The sequence below is a fragment of the Tetrao urogallus genome, assembly GCF_951394365.1.
Source record: "Tetrao urogallus genome assembly, chromosome: 2".
Lineage (NCBI taxonomy): Eukaryota > Metazoa > Chordata > Aves > Galliformes > Phasianidae > Tetrao > Tetrao urogallus.
This window is the reverse complement of record NC_136814.1, coordinates 85,510,831-85,534,274: the sequence shown is the minus strand read 5'-3', so window position 1 is coordinate 85,534,274 and position 23,444 is coordinate 85,510,831. Positions and strand designations below refer to the sequence as shown.

The window sequence follows — 23,444 nt, the reverse complement described above, 5'->3', positions numbered from 1 at the left end:
ATTTTCAGTTCTGTGATTAATTTTTCTGCATCTGTCAGTGTGAACAAAAGTTTTAAAAAATAGCTAACATAAAAATGCTAGAGATGTCTTAATAGTAGCCTCATGAATCTGCTTGCTTGTCATTCCCAGTTTTGATGTATTTATAATATTTAACCCATTCTGGTTTTAAATTTACTATATCAAATGTACGCTTGACGATTTCAATTTTTATTCCTGTCCTGTTGGTGCTATGACTATATCTTTGAGTCATGAGACTTCTTGCCATAAGGTGTAGTAACATCAACTAAAGCTGGTGTCAAATTATAAACAACCAATTGTGTTTTCCTCTTTAATTGTTGTCTGGCCTGCTAAGCATTGCTTTTTATGGGCATTCCTATTCTTGTTTGTTCTCCTTAGTGTCTTAGTTAACTTTGTTAACAAATGAACAGTTTGTTCATTTTGAAAGATCTAGACTACTATCTTTTGTATTGTTTAAAACTGTTACTTGGGTATTCTTCTTCAGTATCCTTCTGGGCTCCCTCAAGTATCCTGAGATACTCTGTGCTGCAGTGGTTATTACTGCTGATGCATTGTCACCATGGATGTCTGGCTGTAAGGAACATCCTGCATTTGGAGCTCTGTTCATGACCTTGAAGTTGTTTTGGTCATCTCACCCAGAACTTGTAATCTAGACAGTTTTTAAGTAGCTGAAGGTGTGTGTGATATTCCTTCAAATGGAGCACATTGGATTTCTACAGATAGCATTTCACCAGTTGGGTGTACTGCAGTTGAGAATTGTATGAAGAACTCAAACTTGCCGATGCTTTAGTGTTATGATGCTTCTTTCCTCAGTCTCAGATTGCTTTTTTTATTCCTGTCATGAACTGATATGAAATTGTGTGTCATGTTTCCTTTAGAAAAGTCAGACATGTTATAGATTTTAGCTAATACCACAAGATTGTGTCTAAAACTTTTCAAGCAGAGGATGTGACATTAATATCCCCAATTTCTGAGCTGTTTGGTTTTTTCACTGAGCTGATTTCCAGTCCCCTCTCTTCAGCACATCATGATCAGGAAAGACCTTTACTCATAGAATTTGCTAAAGGTGTTCAGTTTTAAATAAGTCATATTGGGTCATGCTGGCAACTGAGCAGGTTTTTTAAAGCTTGAAATAACCTTTTTTAAGAGTTCAGCATTAAAGCTGATCTATTTCAGCGTTTGATGTGTTTGTGCATACTTGTGTACAGCCACATTTCCACATTCAGTATGATTGCACACTGAAATAGTCACTGTTCCTCATTCTGATACCTATATAAGAATTTTTCCATGAATTCGGGGTTTTCTTTAGCTTTTCTGTTGATCTCTCCTTGGGTGATCACTTCATGTAGCTTCAGTAGGCATAGAATTGCAGAATGGCTTGGATTGGTAGGTACAAACTGACTTGTTGCAGTGATCTTTCTCATGCTCAGTTTTGGTAGTCATTGCTACAAAGTTCTACATCTGTTTTTCCAAATACTTTATTACTTTCTGACAATGTTTGTGAAACCAGATCTTTGTTCACTCAGCCAATAAGAATATTTGAAATCAGCTTACCAAGGCAACTTAAAAATAATGTGTTAATGATAAAATCTGATTTCCCACAGACTTGTGTCCTGTTTGGATTCTGCTTGTCAGATATGTCTTACGTTGCATTGCATGTTTCCCACCTCGCAACAAATCAATTTCTGTAGTAAGCTTAAACACAAAAAAAATCCCAACCCAAATCCTAAGTACAACTCTAAGCACAGATGCCTACAGTAACAACAACAACAAAAAAGCCCCGATAATGAAAAATTACACTGCTTACTCTCTGTATAGCCAAAGCTTTAAGAGCTTACTGCAGAGGTGACAGAACTAGCTGCATACGGAGCTGGAGATAATAGAGCCACATCTCTGTTATGTCATGCTGTGTCTGATAGAAGTAGAAAAAAGTGGTAACAGTTGTAGTTCCATGCTGGCATAATAATTTTATCCTTAGGGTTTGTGGTAGCATCTCTGAAGGCTGTGCTTGTCGAGCCTCTATGGAGGCAGCTATGTTTTGAACGTGAGTCTATGTACAGTGGTTTTATTGCTTATGGAGTTGAATGTAGTGCAGATGTGGTTCTGATTTGCTTTCAGTTTATCTAATTCAAATGAGAATATAAATTCAGTTTGTCTTGTGCTTCTGGAGTGAGTTGAAACCCTCGTACTGCTGGTGTTCTACTTGGTAAGCCCATTAAGTGGTAGAGGCTAAAATAACAAAATACATCTGTTTGGAACGTGTTTATCTGCTGGTGTTTGCGTATTGTTGTCTGTTTCTTCAATTGTCCACCCTTGTGACAAGACAAAGCAATAAAACATCCTTGAAAAATATTTGACGTGTTTTCTGACATAATCTATCTGTAAGCAACACATCTTATATAGCTCAGTTCAGCTGTTTACCTCTGGTAATGAAGTTTCCTCATGCAATTTGTGGCAATCTTTCTCAAAGTAACTAATGAGTACTTCCTTAAGAGCAGACCTGGCTTTATAAATCATAACAATAAGCTCTTAGCAATAAAACGTGACTTTTGTTAACAACTTGCATTTATAAACCATATTTGTGATGCTTGAGTCAGAGAATATTTCTGTGTTATCTGTACTCATATTCTGAGCTGAATGGAAGATATAACCAACGTCGTTACAATCCAGTTACGCAGCATTAGATTAGAAGACCTATATGGGTTTCTGGAGATACTTCAAGCACCTAGCAATGGGCATGAAAAAATCCATCTCGACTTACTAACTGAAAGCTTTTGTTCATGAAGGGCATTACCAGATATACTTCTTTGTTATTCAGAAGATAAAATTTATTTAGCTGCAAGATAAGTTGAAATGTTGTGAGTACACAAAATGATTCTAAACCAAGTATAGTACTGCATTGTGTGAGTTGAAGCAAAGATATTTTAAACTTTCCAAGTTAGACCTAATTAATTATTTCTTTCTGCTTCCAAAAGAGTTAATTGGTTTTTTACACAGTTCATTGAAATGCTTGTAATCTCTACCTGAAAAGGAACTATACTATTATATGTTTCAAATTTGTATGTTCAGGCATTTTTGTTTTACTATTTAAAACATGAATCAAAAGAAAATGCTAACTTGGGAAAATGAAATAGCTCTCAATACAGTTATTGAATTTACTAATAATTTAAAGTTGATTATATCTGCTGCTGCTGCAGTCAGACTGTTGTTGTGGATGGGGCAGATTCATTTAGTGTTTGAATGGTGAAGTTCTGAATGTGCCATTGCTCTAAAGCAAGATTTACCTCATAAAAGAAAATCAAAAACGTTCTCAAATAACTTAGTTTCCTGGTTTTTGAAAGAAATGCTTGTTTCTTTTGAGCATGTGAGGACTGTTGTGCAAAGCTAGTAGTGTAGAGGATGAATGCATCTTTATCTTTTCATTAAAAGAGTGATGGGATGAGGTGAGATGGTTTCAAATTAAGCAAAGGGAGATTATGCCTGGATGTAAGGAAGAACATTTTCTTATTTTTCTTAATTTTTTTTTTTTTTTTTTTTTTTTTTTTTTTTACAGTCAGGGTAGTGAAGCACTGGAGTAGGTTGCCTGGAGAGGTGGTGGATGCCCTGTCCCTGGAGATATCCAAGGTCAGGCTGGATGGGGCTCAGAGCAGCCTGATCTAGCTGTAGGTGTCCCTGTTCATTGCAGGGGAGTTGGACAGATGACCTTGAAGGGTCCCTTCCAACTCAAAGGATTCTATGATGATTATAATTATAGCCCCCAGTCTTTTGCCAGTAGTAATCACATTCTGTGTTCTTGTGCCCCAGGGGCAGTGAGCTGCTGTAATTCAGGAGGAACCAAACTGCCACAGAGTTTCCATCAAACTCAAACGTTTGGCCAATACCTGTGATCTTTTCTCATAGTTCCAATGGATCATGAGATGCAACATGCAATACAAATAATACATATAATAGAAAAAAGAGTTACTTGCAGATTTTGGTTTACAATTTGTTGACCTTACTTTTAAATATGCATACTAGTGCTATTCAAAAATGAATGCTTTTGAGAGTAAGTTCATCATAAGAACTTTTTTAATGCTCTCATACTGTAATGTAACTTTACACAGTGCAGTGATTGTACCTGTTTGGACACTTCCTTAGCCTGGGTGTTCTCTTTCTTGTTCATCTGGCTTCAAGCAGACTCCTGTACCTTACCTGAGAATTCTTTGTATTTGGGCTTTATAGTTTTCTGCTGCAATTAAGTGCATTTACTCTTTCAGGATATAGTTATTTCATTAGTTATCTCACATTAAGTTAGGTAGGAAGAGCTACTTTCAGGCTTTCTTACAGATGGCCCTTAGTCACAAAAAAATACACGCTGGTGTGAGCTAGGATCTTGCAGTTTATGATGCTCTCTGATATTCTGCTAGCATCCTGTCCTTGAAAAGCAGCAGTCACACCTCAGGTATTAGTTAATGGTTCTATTTTTGTCTAGTAATCTTGCATTGGTATTGCTATCTGAGCTTGAAGTTGTTAAACTAAGGTAAAAATACCAAAGAAACTGTAAACTCTGGAAGTTTTCTTGTAATTGACATAGAATGCATTTTCCTTATAGAGTCCGCTGTGCTGTGCAGTCTTTGCTCTTTTTTGGGTAGTGTTTCTGTGAGTGATAATTGTGTCTCTCACCTAATGTTTTCCTTGTTAAACTTGTCAGGAGTTAGTGTCTTTCAGATTCTTTTCGCTATTAAACATGGGGAGATTGGCTACAATATTAATTCTAGCACTCATCTATGAGTGTAAATAGCAAGATCCCCCTAGCTTCATTTTCTCTGGGAAAAACGTGCAAAAAAGTTGTCATGGTATTTACTTAACTTTTGATTTTTCTTGACTTGCATTGGTTGAAAATTGTGTCTTTGCCAGAGTGACTGTGCTCGTTATTGCCCAGAGGGAAAATGGAGACTGAAAGATCCAGTGTCTTGGTGATATGAGCTGTATTATTATTTTCTTTTCATTTGACTTTAGGAAAAGAAAATAGATTTATACCCTAGTTAGGAATGGACTTGCTAGCCTGTTGTACGGTTCTGTTAAGGGCGATCATTCTGTGTACGCCTAACTGCTTCTCTTTCCTGAACAATCACTGGAGAGGGAACATTCCTGGGCCTCAAAACCTCTCCTTGGGCTGCAGTTCAGCTTGCTGGGCGCACTTCTGCTTTGACGTGGAAGCACCAAGCCATGGGCCTTACAAGCAGGTTAAATGGAGGTCCTACAATTAAGTTCTGAGGCAACGACATTATGTTCTAAAATATCCATTAATTACTTTTTTTCATGTCTTGGTTTTCTGCTTCATGCACTTGAGTCCTGGTGGAAGTGTTTCTTGCGTCAGTTTTTATTCAGAAGTAAGATATTTGTAGGATTTGTGAATTTAGGTAATCCACACACAAAAGAAATTAAAAACATGCATGTTTTTTGGTATCTAATGATTTTCCTTTAGTATGAATATCTTTTTTGGATTCAAAGAGAAAATGTTGAAGGATTAGCTCCCACTCGTATTTGGGAAATGTAATTGCAGGCAATGAGAGTTAAGATTAAGTAAAATATTTGAAAATGCTGATAAGTAGGCTCAGATTAATGCTGGTTTTTTACAACGATGAAACGTGAGTGCCTGTCATGTTTTTAGCTCTATTCTCTACAGATAAGAATGTAATCACTGATACTTGAACATATGGGAATCTAGGGCTTAAAACTCCTTGAAGTGTTGCAAAGATTTGATTTTACTTATTTTAAAAAAAGACAATGTTGTAAACTATGAATAACTGAGAAAATGTATTCCAAATACCCTTTTACTTTTAGAATATGGGTGTTTTCTAGCTCTTAGCAACTGCAGCAGTTACTTCCAAGCAGGAACCACATGTTGAGAAGATGAAATGCTGAGATTCATACCTTTAGAGATTTGGAAGTGAGAAGTTGGCATTACATGGGATGTTGTGATAGAATCTTTTCTTAAGGACTACTTAAATGTATCTGAAGTTGTATTGTAACTTTCTCAAGGAACAAGAATGTCAGTTAATGAAGATTTGACTCGCTCATTAAATAGAGAAAATGCTTCAGAATTGGAGTCTTTTTCCTTAGATGGTGGTGACTTTACCATAGCTTAAAGACTGAACGGGGACACAGCCTTAAACAGTGTAGACTGGTGAATCATCCTGGTCCCTAACAACAAGTATTGTTGAGATTTTTGTTAATTTTTTTCTCTAAAATCAACCTTAGAGAAGGATGCTGTCTTATTTCTAAAAAAAAAAAAAAAAAAAAAAAAAAAAAAAAAAAAAAAGTATGGTTTCATTTAGTGCTTGTAGCACCTGAGAAAGGATTTAATGATCTTGCTAGAATTGCTGAACACAAGTAACTTTGAAAATTGTGCTGTGTTGCAGATTGAAATACACTTTTGAGAATGCATGCGAAAGCAAAATTCTTTCTAAGGAAAAGAGCATTGGAAATAGCTGCTAGGAAATACTTGGTATGTTGATTTTATATATTTCCTGTTTGGTTTATACAACTGGAATTTTCTTGACTACCTTTGATACTTGGGTAACTGCAGACTGGCAGAACTTGTCTGGTCTTGTACAGCTGTGGTGGTTTTCATTTTTATTTCTAAGCAATATGCTGGACACAGCTTTCTGTTCTGAGGCTGTTTCTGAAATGGTAGTACGCAGATCATGGTTTTTACTTATGGATTGTAGCTATAATAAATTCACACAGTGGTGTAGAGCAAATTGCCAAGAAATTCAGGTCAGCTCTTGCATGGGATAAATGGCATCAGATTTTGACACTTCAGGAAAACTGTCTTTGAGTGCAGTAATAAAACACTGGTACTGAGTAATTGGTTCCTAGTAATAAAATCCTATTAAGAAAATGAAATCTCTGAAGATAGAAAAAGAGTGACTTTTCTACAATGGCTGACCTATTTATTTCCTGCCATGCCTTTGCAGTGGTATAGGGCTTCGGTAACAGCATTTGTAAAGATTAATAATAAATACTTCATAATTTTTTAACTCTGTATTTTTATGATGATCTTTGTAGAACAGTAGATAAAGCCACGTAGTAGCGATAATGGCTATGGAAAATGATATTTTAATTAAATGAGTTAGATGGGTACTCATATGCTAGTTTCTTCTCTCAGCCTTCACCTCTGGAGAGGTTTTGCTGACATTGTTTGGGGCTGTTCTTAAAACTGTTCTAGTTCTGCTGAGCTTAGCATTAGTGTTAGACTAATGAAGTTTTTGGTGGGAAAACCTATCATGATTTCTGATGGTGTCTTTATGAGGGCGCTTAGTGAAGCAATAATGAGTCCTTCATGCTTCCTAGCTAACTGTTTCCTGTGTGGCATTGGTTATGCAGGGATATTTGTTTTCTTAATTATCTTCTCTTGAACGATGGGAAGAAGGCAAAAATTAAGACCCATAATGTTAAGGAAATCATGGCTTTCTGAGTGAAACCACCTTCCTCTCCACCCCTTTGCAAAGCTCTATTAAAGCAGGTTCGTTACAGCAGCAGTGTTCAGATGGACTGAACAACAGATCCCAGTATGGGGACTGCTGGAATTTATGTTTAATCTGTGAGAGTGGGAGAAAGACAGCAAATACTGCCAGAAGAAGAGTCAAAAACTTCATTCAGCCGAAATACAGTGAGCAGTATTGAAGACAGAATGGAATACTTGTGTGCATCAAGTTGGTAGTGGAAGAAAGCAAATGGCATGACTTGGCAGCCTGGCTGTGAAGAGCAGTGTTCCAGTACACCATTGACTTCTTTTTAAAAAGAGTAGGTATCTCAAACTAGGTAGCAAAAAGGAGGAGGACTAAAAAGTTAGAGAAAGCTGTTGTTAAGGGCCAAATCAGTGAAATCAATTTACCGGAGACTTTTTGCTGTTACGAAAAGCAACGTTATTTAACAGAAGATTGGGATTTTGCTGACAAGGTGGCTTTCAAAGTAGCTACTTCAATCTACATATAATTAAAGTCTGGAACAGACTATATTAATTCCATCTTTCTTGCAATATTCTGCAATAATCTGTTCTAGGGGGAAAAATATCTAATGAGAATCTTGGTAACTGTCAACTTCAGCTTTATACCGGAATGCAAAAAAATACAGGAGTTAATTTACATACTTTCACCCTGAATGCAAGTGAAATGAATAGTTCCACAAGTAATAATGATACAAAAACCTGCAACAGCTCACTTACCAATTAAAAAAGGTTTAATTATTGAAAAATTCTGCTTCAAAGACTAAATACTAATCTTCAACCCAAATGTTATTTATACCGCAATGTGAAAGCTAGACATTTCCGAACAGGAAAAAAGAAATCAATTACTTTCAGATGCAAATGCCTCAGGAAAACATGAATTATTATTCGGAATGTGTTTGACAAATGCTGAGCTGAAATTAGTGGAGTTCAGTTTCTTCAAAGTTCTGAAGTTCTATTAGTAAGTATGTAGGACGTGCGGGCAATGAAATTCTTTACTCCCATTGATTTGTTTCTTCTGCTATGGAACATTTGTCCTTTGGCAACTTGAGCTAGCTAGATAAATATAAACATTCATTAATTTTGTTTGTAGATAAGAGTATGAATCTTATAGTACGCATTAAATATAATATAAAATATAATTTTATTTGTATATATAGCTTTTGCATTCTAGGATATAGTATTTCAGCAACACTTATGGTAACTGTTACTCCCTTCTGCCTGAATTTTATATATATATCATGCATGAAAAACACGGAAGAAATGAGACACACAGCATATATATATGCTGCGTTTGTGTGTGCATATGTACGTGTATATATATATATGTATATGTATAAATAAATTAAAATGCTAAGACTGTAACCTGAATTTTAAGTCATGAGTTTGCTGTTGGCTTTGCTTTCCTGAAAAGATAAAAGCCCGCTTCACATTTTCTGTGGAAGTGTGAGACAGAATGGGTTGGGAGTGTTATTTATTTTAAAGAATCAAAGTACAGTTTTGTATTGATATCTGTGTCAGTCAGTAGAGATTCATGAGAGAAATCTTTATCCCATCACTTGAAAATGTCACTGAGTTGTTAGGTTTTTACTAAAAGCCCAGTAACTCTGATCTATATTATTTATTTCCTTTCTTTCATGTATTTGGTGCTATGTAAAAATAATGTTTTATGTCCTAAATCCATTTGGCTCATTGCAAAAATGTTTTCTAATGTCAAAAACAATTTTGTGTAAATAGTTCCATTGATTTTGAAAAATGTTACCATCTTTCCTATTATATGCTAATAATTCACATGGAAGAAGGAATAAATAAAGTATTATTTTCTTTGTTTTTTCTTGAGGATATCTCAGTGCCAGTGCTGCTGAAATAACTTTTAATAACTGAAAAAACATTGGCAAAATTGCTTATTAATTTTTTTTTTTTTACAGCATTTGAGATTTGCAACATGTTGTGAAAGGTTAAACACAACTTTTTTCAGAGGAAAATTGATCAGCACTCAAATGTCATCTGTCTAGGTACAGCAATATGCTGGCGTGCAAACACTGCTCTCCTCACTCAGGTTCCCTAGCTGCATAGCATTTGCATGGTGACATTTTGTTACCCATTTAGCAAGACAGTTGATGTTTCAAAATCAATCTGTTGTTACGAGGCAGCCTGTAAGTTTTGTTGGATGGTGCAGACTTCTCTGGGAGGTGCGATTAAATTGAATTCTTGGGTTTTGGCAATATGAGAGTCTCGTGGCTTCTTAGTGGCGAAGATATTGTGTAGGTTTAGAAGGTGACGTGAGGTTATCACTCACAGATCTCTTAGTTAAAAGAAAGTGGAGCTTTCTCAGAAGTCTTGAGACTTTCTGAGATTTTTTTAGAATTTCTTTTCTTTTTAAAATTTAAACTAAAGCAACCGTTATGGTGTCTGATACATTTAGGATACAAAAAGAGGCTGTTACATTGCAGAGTTCATGTGCTTTAAAACAACTTGTTAAGGAAATCACTGCCTAAAAGTTAGGAGTTTGTTGAAAATGATGTTTGAAAGTGTATAAGTTCCTATTCATTAATGATTTTAATAAGAGAAATGTTTATGAACAAGTTTTTTCATGAAAGAAATAGCATATATACCAGCACAGAATCATAAAATCATCAAAATTGGAAAAGACCTCCAAGGTCATCCAGTCCAGCCATCTACCTACCACCAATATTTGCCACTAAACCGTGTCCCTCAGGACCACGTCTAAACATTTTTTGGACATTTCCAGAGATGGTGACTTCACCACCTTCCTGGGCACAGGTAGTTCTTAGATTAAGGGGGAAAAAAAAAAGAGTTTGATGAATTCTGTACAGGCTGTAGATGTGCATGTGGACAGTGGGTTCTGGGAGCACTTACCAGCTGATAAGGAGATTCTCTAGGTAATAATGTACAATGTGGATTCTCTATTGCATCCTCCAAACAGACCTTGATTTTTCTGGTTAGATGTAGGAGGAGCCTAGAGTAATTCAGTAGGTTCTCTCAGCGAAAAATAACTTTTGTCTAAGTCCTTTTTTCTGTGCTTCCTTGTAAACCTTCCATGTAATTTTGCAAAATAACATCCGACTTGATATGACTTTTAAAAAATATATTCATTAAGTGTTGACAGCATTAAAGTTCTCTTGTGCAGTACAGCTAATTAGGACACCTTGTCCAGAAAGCAAACTCTATGTGACAATAAAAATCTTTTATTTTTTTTTTGCATAGAAAATTTCTTGAGAGCAAATAGTTCTCATACTATAACCTCAAAGTCAGAAAAATTCACACCCATAAAAAATGGAGACAAGGAAATTGAGTCACAGTAATCTTGTTCTTAATAGCCATGTATATAAATGACATCCTGGTAGCGTGTAGAGCTGCTGCTTAACTTCAAGTTTCGTGTCAGGCAAGCTTTATTTATTTATAAGTTTGTAGCAAGTTTTCAATAACATTCAGGAAAACTTCTTTCTCTCCTGTAAAGAAGTTAAGATAAGAGTGATTACAGTGTTTAGCACTATTAATCTCTTCTAAGTTTCAGCTGAACAAATCGGCTTTGCCTGATACAATACAGCAGTCTTCAAGTGGTTTCTCATTTCTTCCGTGTTTTTCATGCATGATTGATGAACATCTTTTTATCTACTAGAATAAATAATTAAAACTGGATATCTTGAGTATCCTGAGGATTTTTTCTCCCCTTTTCTGTTGAAGATTTGTACTGATGGCATGTGTAGCATTCTAGCTAAGGGTGTAATGGTCAGCATATCTTCTCTACTTCGTCATACCCCTATTCCCTATTTTCATATTCTTTATTTGTAGTGCCTGACTTTGAAGTAGCTCTTGAATGCCTCTGTTAGGAAAAAATGTGTAGTGGTATTGGGAGAGCAGTGGAGGCACCTTCCTGTCCTAAACAGAACCTGGAAAACCAAAAAGGGCTTTTGGTGACTGTGGGGTAAATAGCTGTGTTGAGGAGGTGTCCCATTTTAAATGGAAATGAACTGTGTTGTGAGGATCCCTCTTCTTCTTGAAAATAATTACTTGAATGAACCTAACGAAGTCTGTGTTGTGGAAAGATAGATGATCCCATTTTCATGGGAGTGTTTTATATAGAAATATTTATCTTGCCATTCCAGGTGACACAGAAGAGTCACAAACAGGGATTCATTTTGCTGATAAAACATGTGGTTGTAGGCGAAACAAAAAACAACAAGAAAGAAAGAAAAAGTGGAGGAATAATACTGGATTCTCCTGTGATTTGAAGTGATTATGTTCTATTTTTCCCTTTGCAGTGAACCCTGAACTAGGCAACATAAACTATTTCTGTATTCTTTCACTGTACTATCAAAGTAAAACTTGGCTAAACACAGAGATAACCAGTCTGTGGTTCTATCTCAGTTCCTACAAGTCTCCCAGGTTAATTGTGAAACAGTATTTCTGTTCAGTTAATGTTATATACAACTTAGTTTATTACATACAGAGAGCTTTGGCAGTAATATCAGTATTTTTGTAGCTTTTGAATTTTACTGTTCTTTGAAAGTTGTCTTTTTTTTTGTTGTTACACTGCTGTCCAGTTTGATTTTCATAAATGTTGCCTTGTCATAAATGTGGTGTTTGCAACAGGAAGAAGAATCATTTTTTTGTTCTGAGCAAATGTAACATTTAGAATTCATTTTCTAAAAACAATAAAAAATGGACCTAGTAAGTGAGCCATACCAATAGATTCAGACATGAAGAAAACTTATTCTCCTGGTGCTATGTAGGATGCTGGGTAGAGAAAAACACTGTACCAGTATCTCATGTGAAAGTCTGTATGTGAGCAAGTGTACACAAATGCTGTTCTGTCAAGTATGTATATGAGTCAAATATTGACAGCAAGAGAAGCAGATGGCATTTCAGGTAATTCAGACTGTTGTATTTTTAGCCAAGCAGAGTAGCTTGACAATGTTTAGAGGGCTTCCAAACTCCAGTCAGAAATAATTCCTGGCTGGGTGTGTTTCAAACAAAGTGGATTGTTGCTTTATGTAGGTTATGAGTATAGAAGAAGTAGTTGGTTATTACTTAGCACTTCATGAGCCTGTAGCACTCAGTGATAAGAAAATGAGTTTTGATTTAAAAGAAACGCATTGAATTTGTGCTATGCTGTATCAACCTACCTTGATAATACAAAGGTGATGTGGCTGGTGCTTCAATATATACCTTTGCATTACTGATGTGTGGAAAGCTGGACATGAGCCAGCGATGTGCTCTTGCAGCCTAGAAAGCCAAACATATCCTGAGCTGTGTCAAAAGAAGTGTGGCCAGCAGGCTGAGAGAGATGATCCTGCCCCTCTGCTCTGTGCTGGTGAGCCTTCACCTGGAGTACTGCATCCAGATGTGGAGTCCTCAGCACAGGAGAGACATGGGCCTGTTGGAATGTGTCTAGAGAAGGGCTGCAAAAATGATCCAAAGGGTGGAATGCCTCTCCTGTGAGGACTGGCTGAGAGAGCTGGGGCTGTTCAGCCTGGAGAAGAGAAGGCTGTGAGGTGGCCTGATGGCAGCCTTTCAGTATCCAAAGGGGAGCTACAGGAAAGAAGGGGACAGACTCTTTAGCAGTGCCTGTGGTGACAGAACAAGGAGAAATGGCTTCATGCTCAAAAAGGGTAGATTTAGATTGTATGTAAAGAAAAGTCTTTTCTAGTGAGGATGGTGAGGCACTGGAACAAGTTGCCCAGTGGTGTGGTTGATGCCCTGTCCATGGGGACTTTCAAGGACTGTGCATTGCAGTGGAGTTGGACTAGATAACCTTTAAAGGTCCCTTCCAACACTAAAGATTTTATGATTCTGTGAATTGCCAAGTTTCTGGCCTGTTTTAATATCGATGGATTGCTGTCACTTCAGAGTTCCCTTTGTTGCTGTCTTTGGATCACGTTTGGGTTATTATATACCAATATTGTATACCTGCGTTTTGGATCTCCACTGCAGAGCTTTGCTTTTCTGGTGTCTTGGAGCCAGCCAAGAGAGTCTGCATCGCTGGTCCTAAAAGTTTTGGTTTTAAAGATCTAAAAAAATATATGTGTAACATTAAACATATTTAAGTTAGCTGTAAAAATATTCAAGAACTTGATGGTGATGTATATAAAGTAAGATTTGTCGCCATTTTAGTTTACATTTGTCTGAAGGTAGTTTTCAAAATGCAGCCTAATTTGACAGCACTAGGATAATTAAATGGATACTACATTAAATATTTTATATTAGATTAACGTCAGCAATGTCAGAGCTGTTATGCTTGTAAATTTTATAGGAAAGGCAGATATACATTTGCTTAATACTATATATATATATATATATATTGTTTAATACATAATTAACTAATAGTTCTCAATAGCGTAACATGTTTCAATGCTTTAATTAGTCATTTGCTACAAGAAGAGGGGTTCATATTTGGCTTAAAATAGTCCAATTACAAAATACAGGTTATTTCCATAAACAGCAACAGCAGTGTATGCAGAGACATGTCTATGTAAAAGTTATATAGAGATAAACGTAATGTAAATTTTTATGCACAGGTGTAAATTGTGTATATTAAGGCTTAATGGACTGCATTACATTATGTATTACATATATTACATGTGCTGTGTTGCATTATATATTACAGAGCCAAAAGGTTGTGTAGGTTGCGTGTGACTTCCAGTCCAAATATGTTTAGAAAAAAATATGCAACTTTCAATGATATTTTAGTGTTTATTGCAGATAATGTCATTGTAGTAAAACTATTTTTCACTGTTTAACTTTCTTAATTTATAAATATTTCTGCTGACTTCAGATTGTGTAAGGCTGGACTTAATTATTTTTAATAGGAGAAAATATGCCTTAGCCAATGCTGTTTAGTGTTAGCAACACAGGAAGACTTTATGGCATCATTCTGACTTTGTGCTTCATGTATTTCTGGAAGCTTGTATATCATTCACTGCACTTCTCTTGTCTTCTAGCTGACAGCACGATCACTGCCTTCCATACAGTCTGATGAGAGACTACAACCACTGCTTAATCATCTCAGGTAGTGTAAACAGAATGCACTTGGGGGTAGAATTTTTTTTCAGATACCTTTAGCTCTGTGATTGGCTTTGACTGGAAAAAAAAAAGACAAGCTGGAAGAATATAGAGAATGTATCTGAGGTTGAAGAGTAAGAATACTTTTTTGATATTCTTCAAGTTAGGCATAGGTTTTTCATCCATATATGATTATTTTTTTCCCCCCTACTTTATATTGTTTGGAGAATTCTCTTAATAATATACAGTAAGACTAAACCATGCAACCAGAGGGAGGTGCACTGGTTTAGGGCTAATGAAATATTCAGCCTCGAATGAACTTCAGGAAATGATCTTACCTAGGCCCTGCTCAAAACAGATCCAGTTAGATTGAGTGGTTCAGGTACATATCAGTTTGAATTGTTGAATTTTTATTCTCTTTATGAGTATAAATTTACTTAAATATTGAATGTCTTTAACAAGAGCCCTGTTTTTAAAGTTATACAGCATTAACTTTACTGAAATGGTGCTAAATGAATTAGAAATGGAAACAGTGAGGCTCCACCATGACAGCGCTGTACCTGATTTAGGATGCAGATCTAGCATGCAGTTCATTTCCTATGGTGCTCTGCTGTTTGTGATATCTGTACCTAAAAAAAAAAAAAAAAAAAAATCCAAGCCAAATAAAAAAAAACCCGCAGCATTTTATTTTTTTCATCATTTTTATTAATAATACATAAAGATGTTCTTATGTAAATCAGAATAAGAAAAATTGTTTATTGATGTATGTTACAGAGCAGTGAATTGAAAAAGTGCAGCGTAACTGTTACTTTACTATTCAGGGACTGCTTCCGATTGCTAATAACCTTCCACATTTTTATTACCATACATCTTAGTGGGACTTTCCAAATATGCTCTGTGGCATACCTTTTTCCATTTGACTCTGAAGAGCAATTAGGTCAGCTTTTTCTGAATTATGCTCTCCAGGAGGCATTGCTGAGAAATCTGAAATCTCCCATATGTGGAACAATCTTCAGTATCACACAATCATAGAACATTGCACATTTTTTTAAATAATTTTGGTAAAGGAAAGTCTGCATAAAAAACATCGAGTTTTACACTGTCTACTTAAACTAACAGGTAATCTGATGTTTATGCAAAATGGCGTTTTTTTACATACTGATGTTAATTTGGTTTTTTTTTATTAAGCAACCAGTGAGCTGCTTTTATTTTACAGTTGTGACAGTGAAGGAGCTGTTCCCAGTACAGTCCGCAGTTGAAAAAATTATGCAAAAATCATTGTCTTTTGGCAAATTCATTAAAAATAGGTGGAATACATAAAATCCTTCAACTTGAAAAACAGGCTCTAGCAGTGAACAGACAAATGACTAAATAGGTCTTTTCTGTTACTTATTTTCATGAATCAATGATTCATTTTTGCTTCATCTTACTCACAGGAAAAAGGAGACTATTAGTTTAGGCTTTCCTTTTCCTTCGGTGCATGAATTCTTACTGCAACATTTTATTTCTTGCACATGTCAATAGAGCTTTATCTGAGGCTCAGATGGAAAAGTGTGAAAAGAAAACACAATTGATACTTGCAGAGCATTGTTTGGTTATTAATGCTGTGTACGTTTGTTGGCTGCTATTCATGACCGTGTGGGACTTTTAAATTAGCTAGTCCTCAAAGCTGATTTCATTATGGATTATGTCAGCATAGACACTTGAATTTCTGCTTGTTTTCTTTTAAAATGGGCATATTTGTGGTTGGACTAGTTTAGACTAAATGTATGTTTTATGTATGACCTGGGTACTCACAGGTCAGAATTCTTAATGGTGCCAGAGGATATGACAAATGACAGTGGTTACATGTAGCAGCTTTGGAGTTTCAGATGAGATATTAGCAAAAATATCTCTGCTAGGGTTATTGTGCAGCATGTAACCCAGAGATAGGCAATCTTTTGTTCTTGGAAATCATTAGGAACAAGATAGAAAAAATCCAGGGCTGACCTGATTACAGTTGATCATAGTGCCACTTTAAGTTGAATGTGGAACTAAATGGTCTTTCAGCATCTTTCACAAACAACATTTGCATAATTTTGTTTGTTCTGTTATCAAATGATAGTTCCCAAGGTTGGTGCTGAAAACAATTGTTTTGCAAGTCTAGATTTTTTTTTTTTTAAATGAATCTTGTGCAGTTCTTGTGCAGATACGTTTACCCTCCTCGCACTCATACTGTAAAGAAGGAACACCACCATAGACTTGTCATTTCCTATCCTCAACATCATCAAAATGTCCTTCATATCCCTACTAAGTCTCCTGGTACGCTAAATGCTTTATTTGTCAGAATGTTTTAACAGATCTTTTTTGAAAGACACACCCTACTCCTGGAAATGTGGATATGGTGATTTCTTCTTGGTGGTCAACAGTAATGCATGTGTATGTATGAGCAGTCATTGAGAATTTAACTCCCAGTAAATTGAATGCTTATGATAAGTAGCCCATGTTTATCTTTGTCTTCCTCCTCACTTTCTGTCTCAGTTTAGTGCGTAATCCAGCTTTTAAATTTTAACCCGTTCACATGTAATCAGATGTGTAGACTATTTTAGAACAACTTAACTTGGTCTAAATGAAAGACAGTAACTACAGTGTTCTGTTTCTGCCCTGGATCATGATACGTAAGCAAATAATTGTTTGGCATGTAACAATATAGGAAAAAGGATTGTGTGTTACAGGAAAATTTTATTTATTGTCTGTTTATATTCTTCCAAGCTTGCTCAGCTTAAATAAGCCACTTTATCTTTTAGAATGTTTTGGCTTTGTGTCTGTTATTGGTTTAGGCATTTTGGATATTAATCCTGAATTATGAATCACTTTGATTTTTCCTCATTACTTGAATTCCTAAGAGCAGACACTGAAATAGTAGATTACATCATACAGATATGATCTGTTTACAGCAACCTGTGTAAAGTAAAAAATTCTAAACTTTTCTTCCTTTTATATTCTTAAAATTTATTTTGCATTCAGTATTGCATTAATGGCTTAACTGTTTCCTAGCATTGTTTGTTCAAACCAGCATTACTACAATTCTGACAATTCTGTTGAATGTGACCCAATTCGAAAATCCTTACGAAATTTAATACTTATTGCCAGCTAGAAATGCTTAAGAAAATACACATCTCTAATAGTTTTCCTGTGGAAAATGTGTGTATGGTGTCTTTAGAATTGTGTTTTTGCAAGAACGTAAACTTGCATGAAAAAAAATGCATAAGCACAGACAGAAGTGCTTTTGTTCTTGTAGTTGCTGACTGTTGCCACTTTTGGACTCCTTTGTGTTCAAATGACAGTACTCTGTTCCTATGCTGGACTTAGCATTTTGTTCCCTTATTTTTATTTCAGTCTGCCTAGCAGCATACGTTGAAACAGGCACATTTTTATTCTTAAATACTGCTTTTTATACATCTTTTGTAGAAAGGAATGCCGGTCTTTCATCTGGGTGATGTGGGTGTACTTTTGAAAGAAACTCTAAAAATAGATTACATCTAAAAGCTTTACAATCTGATGATTGAAAAAACAATATTGAAACAGTGCTATGATGTTTACTGAGGAATTGTAAGACTAATGAGATTTTAGAACTGTTATTTGAACTTGCAGTTAATCTTTAGTTGTAAGATAGGCTTGGAATTATTTTAGTATCTGTGATTTTTGGATTGTGGACATTTCTTGAGTGACTGAAGCATGCCGAATGGAGAGATGCAGGAATTTCTGTATGGAGAGAAAACAAAATTATTTTAGAGTGAAAAAATGAAGGCATTGTGGCTTGTTAGAATGCAAGCAGACAAAAAGAAATTGTGAAGAGCTATATGGATTTTTGATTGAGTGAGGAACTATCAATATCAGGGAGTAACCACAGAAGCTGTGTGGAATAAATAAAAAAAAAAGGGGGGGGGAGGAAGGGGGGGGAAAGTCCAAAAGAAGAGCTAAAACTGGAAGCTGAAAAGAGTGAGGGTGATCAGAAGCCTGACTTGTGTTGTGAAGCATTTCCAAATCAGTAGTGGGAGGCTATTTGGCAATGTGTAACGGTGTAAAGAAATAAGTGCTGTTATTTATAGAAGAAAGGATTGTCTTTTTTTTTCCCTCAAGGTTGTTGAGATTTTCATTAGAAAAGTAGAGAAAATAATGGCAATTGGAAAGGCAATAAAGTATTGTTTCATTGTGATCAAGGGATCTACAGAATTTCTACTGTTGAAAATGAAAGGCATGATGCATAAAACTGCAAATCCGAAAGTTTCTGTCCAATGGAATCCTACAACCATGTAACCAGTTCTGGCTTTGTTATGCCCAGCTCCAATGTACCACATACTCTGCATGGATGAAGGTGTTGTTTCAGTTTTGTTCACCTTTGAATGCAGTGCGTAGAGTTCAGCTCTGTGGTGTCAGGAATGAAGCAACTTGGACAGGCTGAACCAATATGCTGACAGAAGTTCCATGAAGTTCAACAGAGGAAAATGGCAGGCACTGCGACTGGGTAGGAACAACACCATGTACAAGTACAGTACAGTACGACACATGACCTTGCCATGGTCATGTACTACTTTTTAATGTAAAAGCTGGGAAGCACACTTGAAACGTTCCCTCTTTGCCTACTGTGCTGAGGATATTTAAGCTTTTCAGAGTCTGGAAAGTATCATTTATTCCACCCACCCACCACTTGAGTTCTCTGTCTTAGCTATGCATTGTTGTATAAATGAAAACAAACTAGTGCTGTGCTTGGTCCCAGAAATAAGCCAAAATGACCAATGAGTAGCATATATAATAAAACAAGTGATTTGCACCACGGTAAAATCAACTTGTAGCTGTATGTTTTTCCAGACAGTACAGTGTTGAAATGTCACAGAATAGTCAGTGGCACCCAGTATCATCATTTTAGTTAAATTCTTCTTTTTTTTTTCCTGTTGTTTATCTCTCTATTTGTCCAGAAGATTTGAGAAATGATCTTTGTACATCACTTGCAAAATCCCTTTGGCACAAAGAAATTTGTTCTTACCCAGGCTTTACAGCTTACTAGGTTAAAAATGATTTTTGATCCCTTAAACTAGATGTATCTTTGTGCTTGCTTTGCCTGCTGTACTGTCAGCTCCTAATTTCTGTAGGGTTCTGCTGTAAGCATTTCTCTTGGCTTGTTCTATAGTACTGCATATCCTCAACCAAGAAAGCTGTATATTTAAAAGCAAAACCCAGGCACCTCATGCTTGTATTTGATTTGAAATGACTTCATTGATGGTGCTTACATGTTTGCTGTGATACAGTATTGCATTGCCTGAGCTAAGCTTAGTTGTCAGAAGTAGCTTTGCTACAGTATGGATGAGAGATGAGGCTGCGTGTGTTGAACCCTGTGCTATTTTGGCTAGACAGCTACTGTCAGGAGTTTTTATGTCAGTACTGCAGTAAATCCTCCTCCGCTTTTTTGTTGATACTCTGAAGAAGAAGTTGTTCAGTTTTTCCATCCCAGCAGATGTTCATAGTGATACGTAAGTAATGGCTTTTTTTTTTTTTTTCTTAAATGCTGCATGAGTAGAAGAGTAGCAAGGTACAAGAAGTTTTTGCTAGAAGAAAACAGAAGTACCCCACCTTTACGAAGGGTAAGGATAAGGATTTAGGAAAGTACAGGCTGGTCATTCTCATCTTGGTTTCAGACCTATGAAAAGCAAGAAGGAGATCACGACACAGATTTCAGAAGGTGAAATTATGCTTCACCAACCTTATTGCCTTGTCAGGTGGAATGAGTAGCTCAGTTGATGGAGGAGAACAGTGGATGTTTATCGGATTTTAGCAGGCCTTCTGACTCTCTCTGAAGTAACAGTTTCCTTGGTAAACTGATGAAACATGGGCTATATATATATATATATATATATATATATATATATATATATATATATATATATGGACAGTGAGGTGGTCTGAAGAGTGCTTCGCTCAGGGGGTTGAAGACCAGTTTAGAGGCCTGCTGTTAGAGAAGTGCCTCAAGGGTCAGTGTTGGATCCTGTATGGTTCGGTGTCTCTTTTAATAAGTTAAGTGATGGGATGGAGTGCACACTTAAAAAATGGCAGATGCAAAACTGAGAGGAGTTTGCCTCACCAGGGATTGTGCAGACTTAATCAGAGCAACTTGGACTGGCTGAACAGATGTGCTGACAGAAGTCCATGAATTTAACAGAGGGAAATGCCAGGCACTGCATCTGGGTAGGAGCAACCCAGTGTACAAGTACAGTCTAGGGGTGACAGCTGTAAAACAGACTTGCAGGAGGAGATCTTGGGGTCATGGTAGACAGCAAACTGAGAGCCACCAGTATACCCCTGAAGCAAGGAAAATCAGCTGTCTCTTGCGTGTTATTAGGAAGAGCACTGCCTGCAGGTCAAGGGAGGATTCTTCCTCTTTGTTCACTTCTGTTGAAGGCCCATTTGGAGTGCTGGGCCCAATCCTGTCTTAGAAGGAAAGGCTGAGAGCTGGGATTGTTTAACATAGAGTGGAGGTTTAGGTGTATGTGTGTCCTACTGACAAATAAAGAAGTACTGTATAAGGGGTGTAAAGAAGATAAAGCCAGACATTTCTCAGTGATATCCAGTGATAAATCAGGAAGCGGAGGACACAAATTGAAATCCAAGCAATTCTATTTAAACATAAGTAAACATGTTTTAATGCACTTTGAACACTGGATGCAGTTGCCCAGGAGGTTGTAGAGTCCCCCTTGGAGGTGCAAAAAACCCAACAGGATAAAATGCTGTGCAGCCTGCTTAGTTAATTCTGTTTTAAGCAGGGGGATTGGACCAGCTGATCATCAGAAGTCTCTTTCAGCCTTAACAATAGTGTGATTCTGTGATCTAAATTCTGGATGACAATGCAGCATTCCTTTAGGATATAGGAAAGGAGGATTTCTTCATGCTGGCTCTTGAAACCTAAATTACGTGACTTGTTAACTATTTCTTTCTTGGTTTTGTCTGCTGTAAAAATATTTCTAGCCCTTAATTGATAAAATAATTTCTTCCCAAATTTGTAAATATTAAAAAAGGAAAAAAATTGAATGGAGGTAATTTTAAATGATGTTGTATTGCTTACTTTGTTTTTCAGCCATTCTTACGTTGGCCCAGATTACAGCGTACAAAAAAACACTGGAAAAATTGCTCTAGAGCACATCGATGCTGTAAGTCCTCTCAGTTTATTGAATTCTATAATATGTTGATGAATTCTGATTTAAAGCCAGATGCCTTATATGCAGACAATCTTTTCATTTTTTATTCAGTATTTGTTTTGTAACTGTTGAGAGCTACTTGATTGAAATAGTGATTTTAAAATGGAACAGAATTAACTGAAAATGTATCTAATCAGGATTTAAATTGAAGCTATAATGAATTGCCTAATTTGTTGCTTAGTTCTGTGTATTTTCTTAATTCCATAAAGCAACCACTATAAGCAGATTTTAATAAAATTTTCTTATTTAATTATTTTTCAACTTAAACATTTTACAAGTCTTTTATCTGAACCTTAGAAATAGGTTTTAGTATCTACCTTAAACACAACAACATTCCTTTTAGTTTTGAATTCCATGACATGACTCAGATATCCAAAAATAAAGATGGAAGGCCCAAGTAAACTTAAGTGTTGCGTTGTTTTTTCTATTGGGAATCTTGTTTCATAAGAAATAATTTTCTTCAGATAAAGAATCTGCAGATCAGCTGCAATGAATGTTAGTCTTGCTTGTAGATGCTTGAAGATGTTAATACAACAGAACCCCGATAAACTATTGATGTCTAAAGGATACCATGTACATGCGTATTATTCCTTCTAGCCATTCACATTTTGAAGTGATCCCAATAAGCTTACATCCTACCAATTAAATGACCACTGTCTTTTTTTTCTCTTGACAGCTTTCTGTGAAATCATTCCCTCTTTGCATGCGCCAGTTGCACAAAGCCCTACGTGAGAACCATCACCTCCGTCATGGAGGCCGTATGCAATATGGACTTTTCTTAAAAGGCATTGGTTTGACTCTAGAACAGGCACTGGAGTTTTGGAAGAAGGAATTTATCAAAGGAAAAGTGGATGCAGACAAGGTAATTCAACTAGTGAGAAAGACCTGATATGAACGTGAGGATGCAGTTAATGTGCACATGTGCTGTAGGTTTGGATAGGTGCTTGTTAAAGTAGATAATTGTACAAAAAAACAGTTACGTATTCTAAAGCTTTGTTTCTTTGGTTTTTTTTTTTTCTTTTTCATTATGATTTTATTCATTTTGTTTTGGAAATTCTTGTGAAGTATGGAAAAATACAGACTAGCCACAAAACCAGAGGCTTTTTTAATGTGAAGTCTAGGAAATCTTATTTTACCACTCAAATCAGTGGGAAACTGCTGTTGTGAAACAAGTGCTGTGTGACTAAATTAGCTCACAGCATAGGTAAGTGGCATTACGAGCTGTAAGGAGAGGTTTGTCTTTTTGCTCATTAATTAAAATTAGTTGAACAGCTGTGTCAGCTTGCTGTAGCAAATTTACAGTCTCAAAAGAAACAGTGTAAGAAGAAACTTTCCTTGTTTCATACGGTCTTGTGTTTTAACCATCTGAATCAAGCAGGTGCCCTGCTTTATCCATGTGATTGGCCTGTGGTATATGCCATTAGGGCATACAGGCAGAGTTCAGGAGTGTTCTCTTGGAGCAAAAGTTTCAGACCTTACATCAATTTTGTTTGGACTATATTATTTTACATTGATGTTATGAGATCTTAGCTTTCCAGAGTACTATGAAGGTTGACAGATGATTTTCTTTTTTACTAGCTCAAGTTCCTATGCCTTGGCTATTTCAACAAAAAAATGTAGCTCTAAGTATACTGAATTACAGTATGCATCTTCTCTTCCAAATCCCAGAAGATAGTTGA

General features: G+C 36.2%; 1 protein-coding gene across 1 annotated transcript in view; it reads left to right on the top strand.

Moving 5' to 3' along the window:
* Window positions 1–23,444, top strand: part of PRIM2 (DNA primase subunit 2) — a gene marked incomplete at both ends in the record, with an annotated part of 84,305 nt that overhangs the window by 25,713 nt on the left and 35,148 nt on the right. Inside the window, 3 exons of the mRNA XM_079549948.1 lie at window positions 14,476–14,543; window positions 21,645–21,717; window positions 22,442–22,627. Coding sequence (XP_079406074.1) covers window positions 14,476–14,543; window positions 21,645–21,717; window positions 22,442–22,627 — 327 coding nt within the window. The remainder of the gene's footprint in view (window positions 1–14,475; window positions 14,544–21,644; window positions 21,718–22,441; window positions 22,628–23,444) is intronic.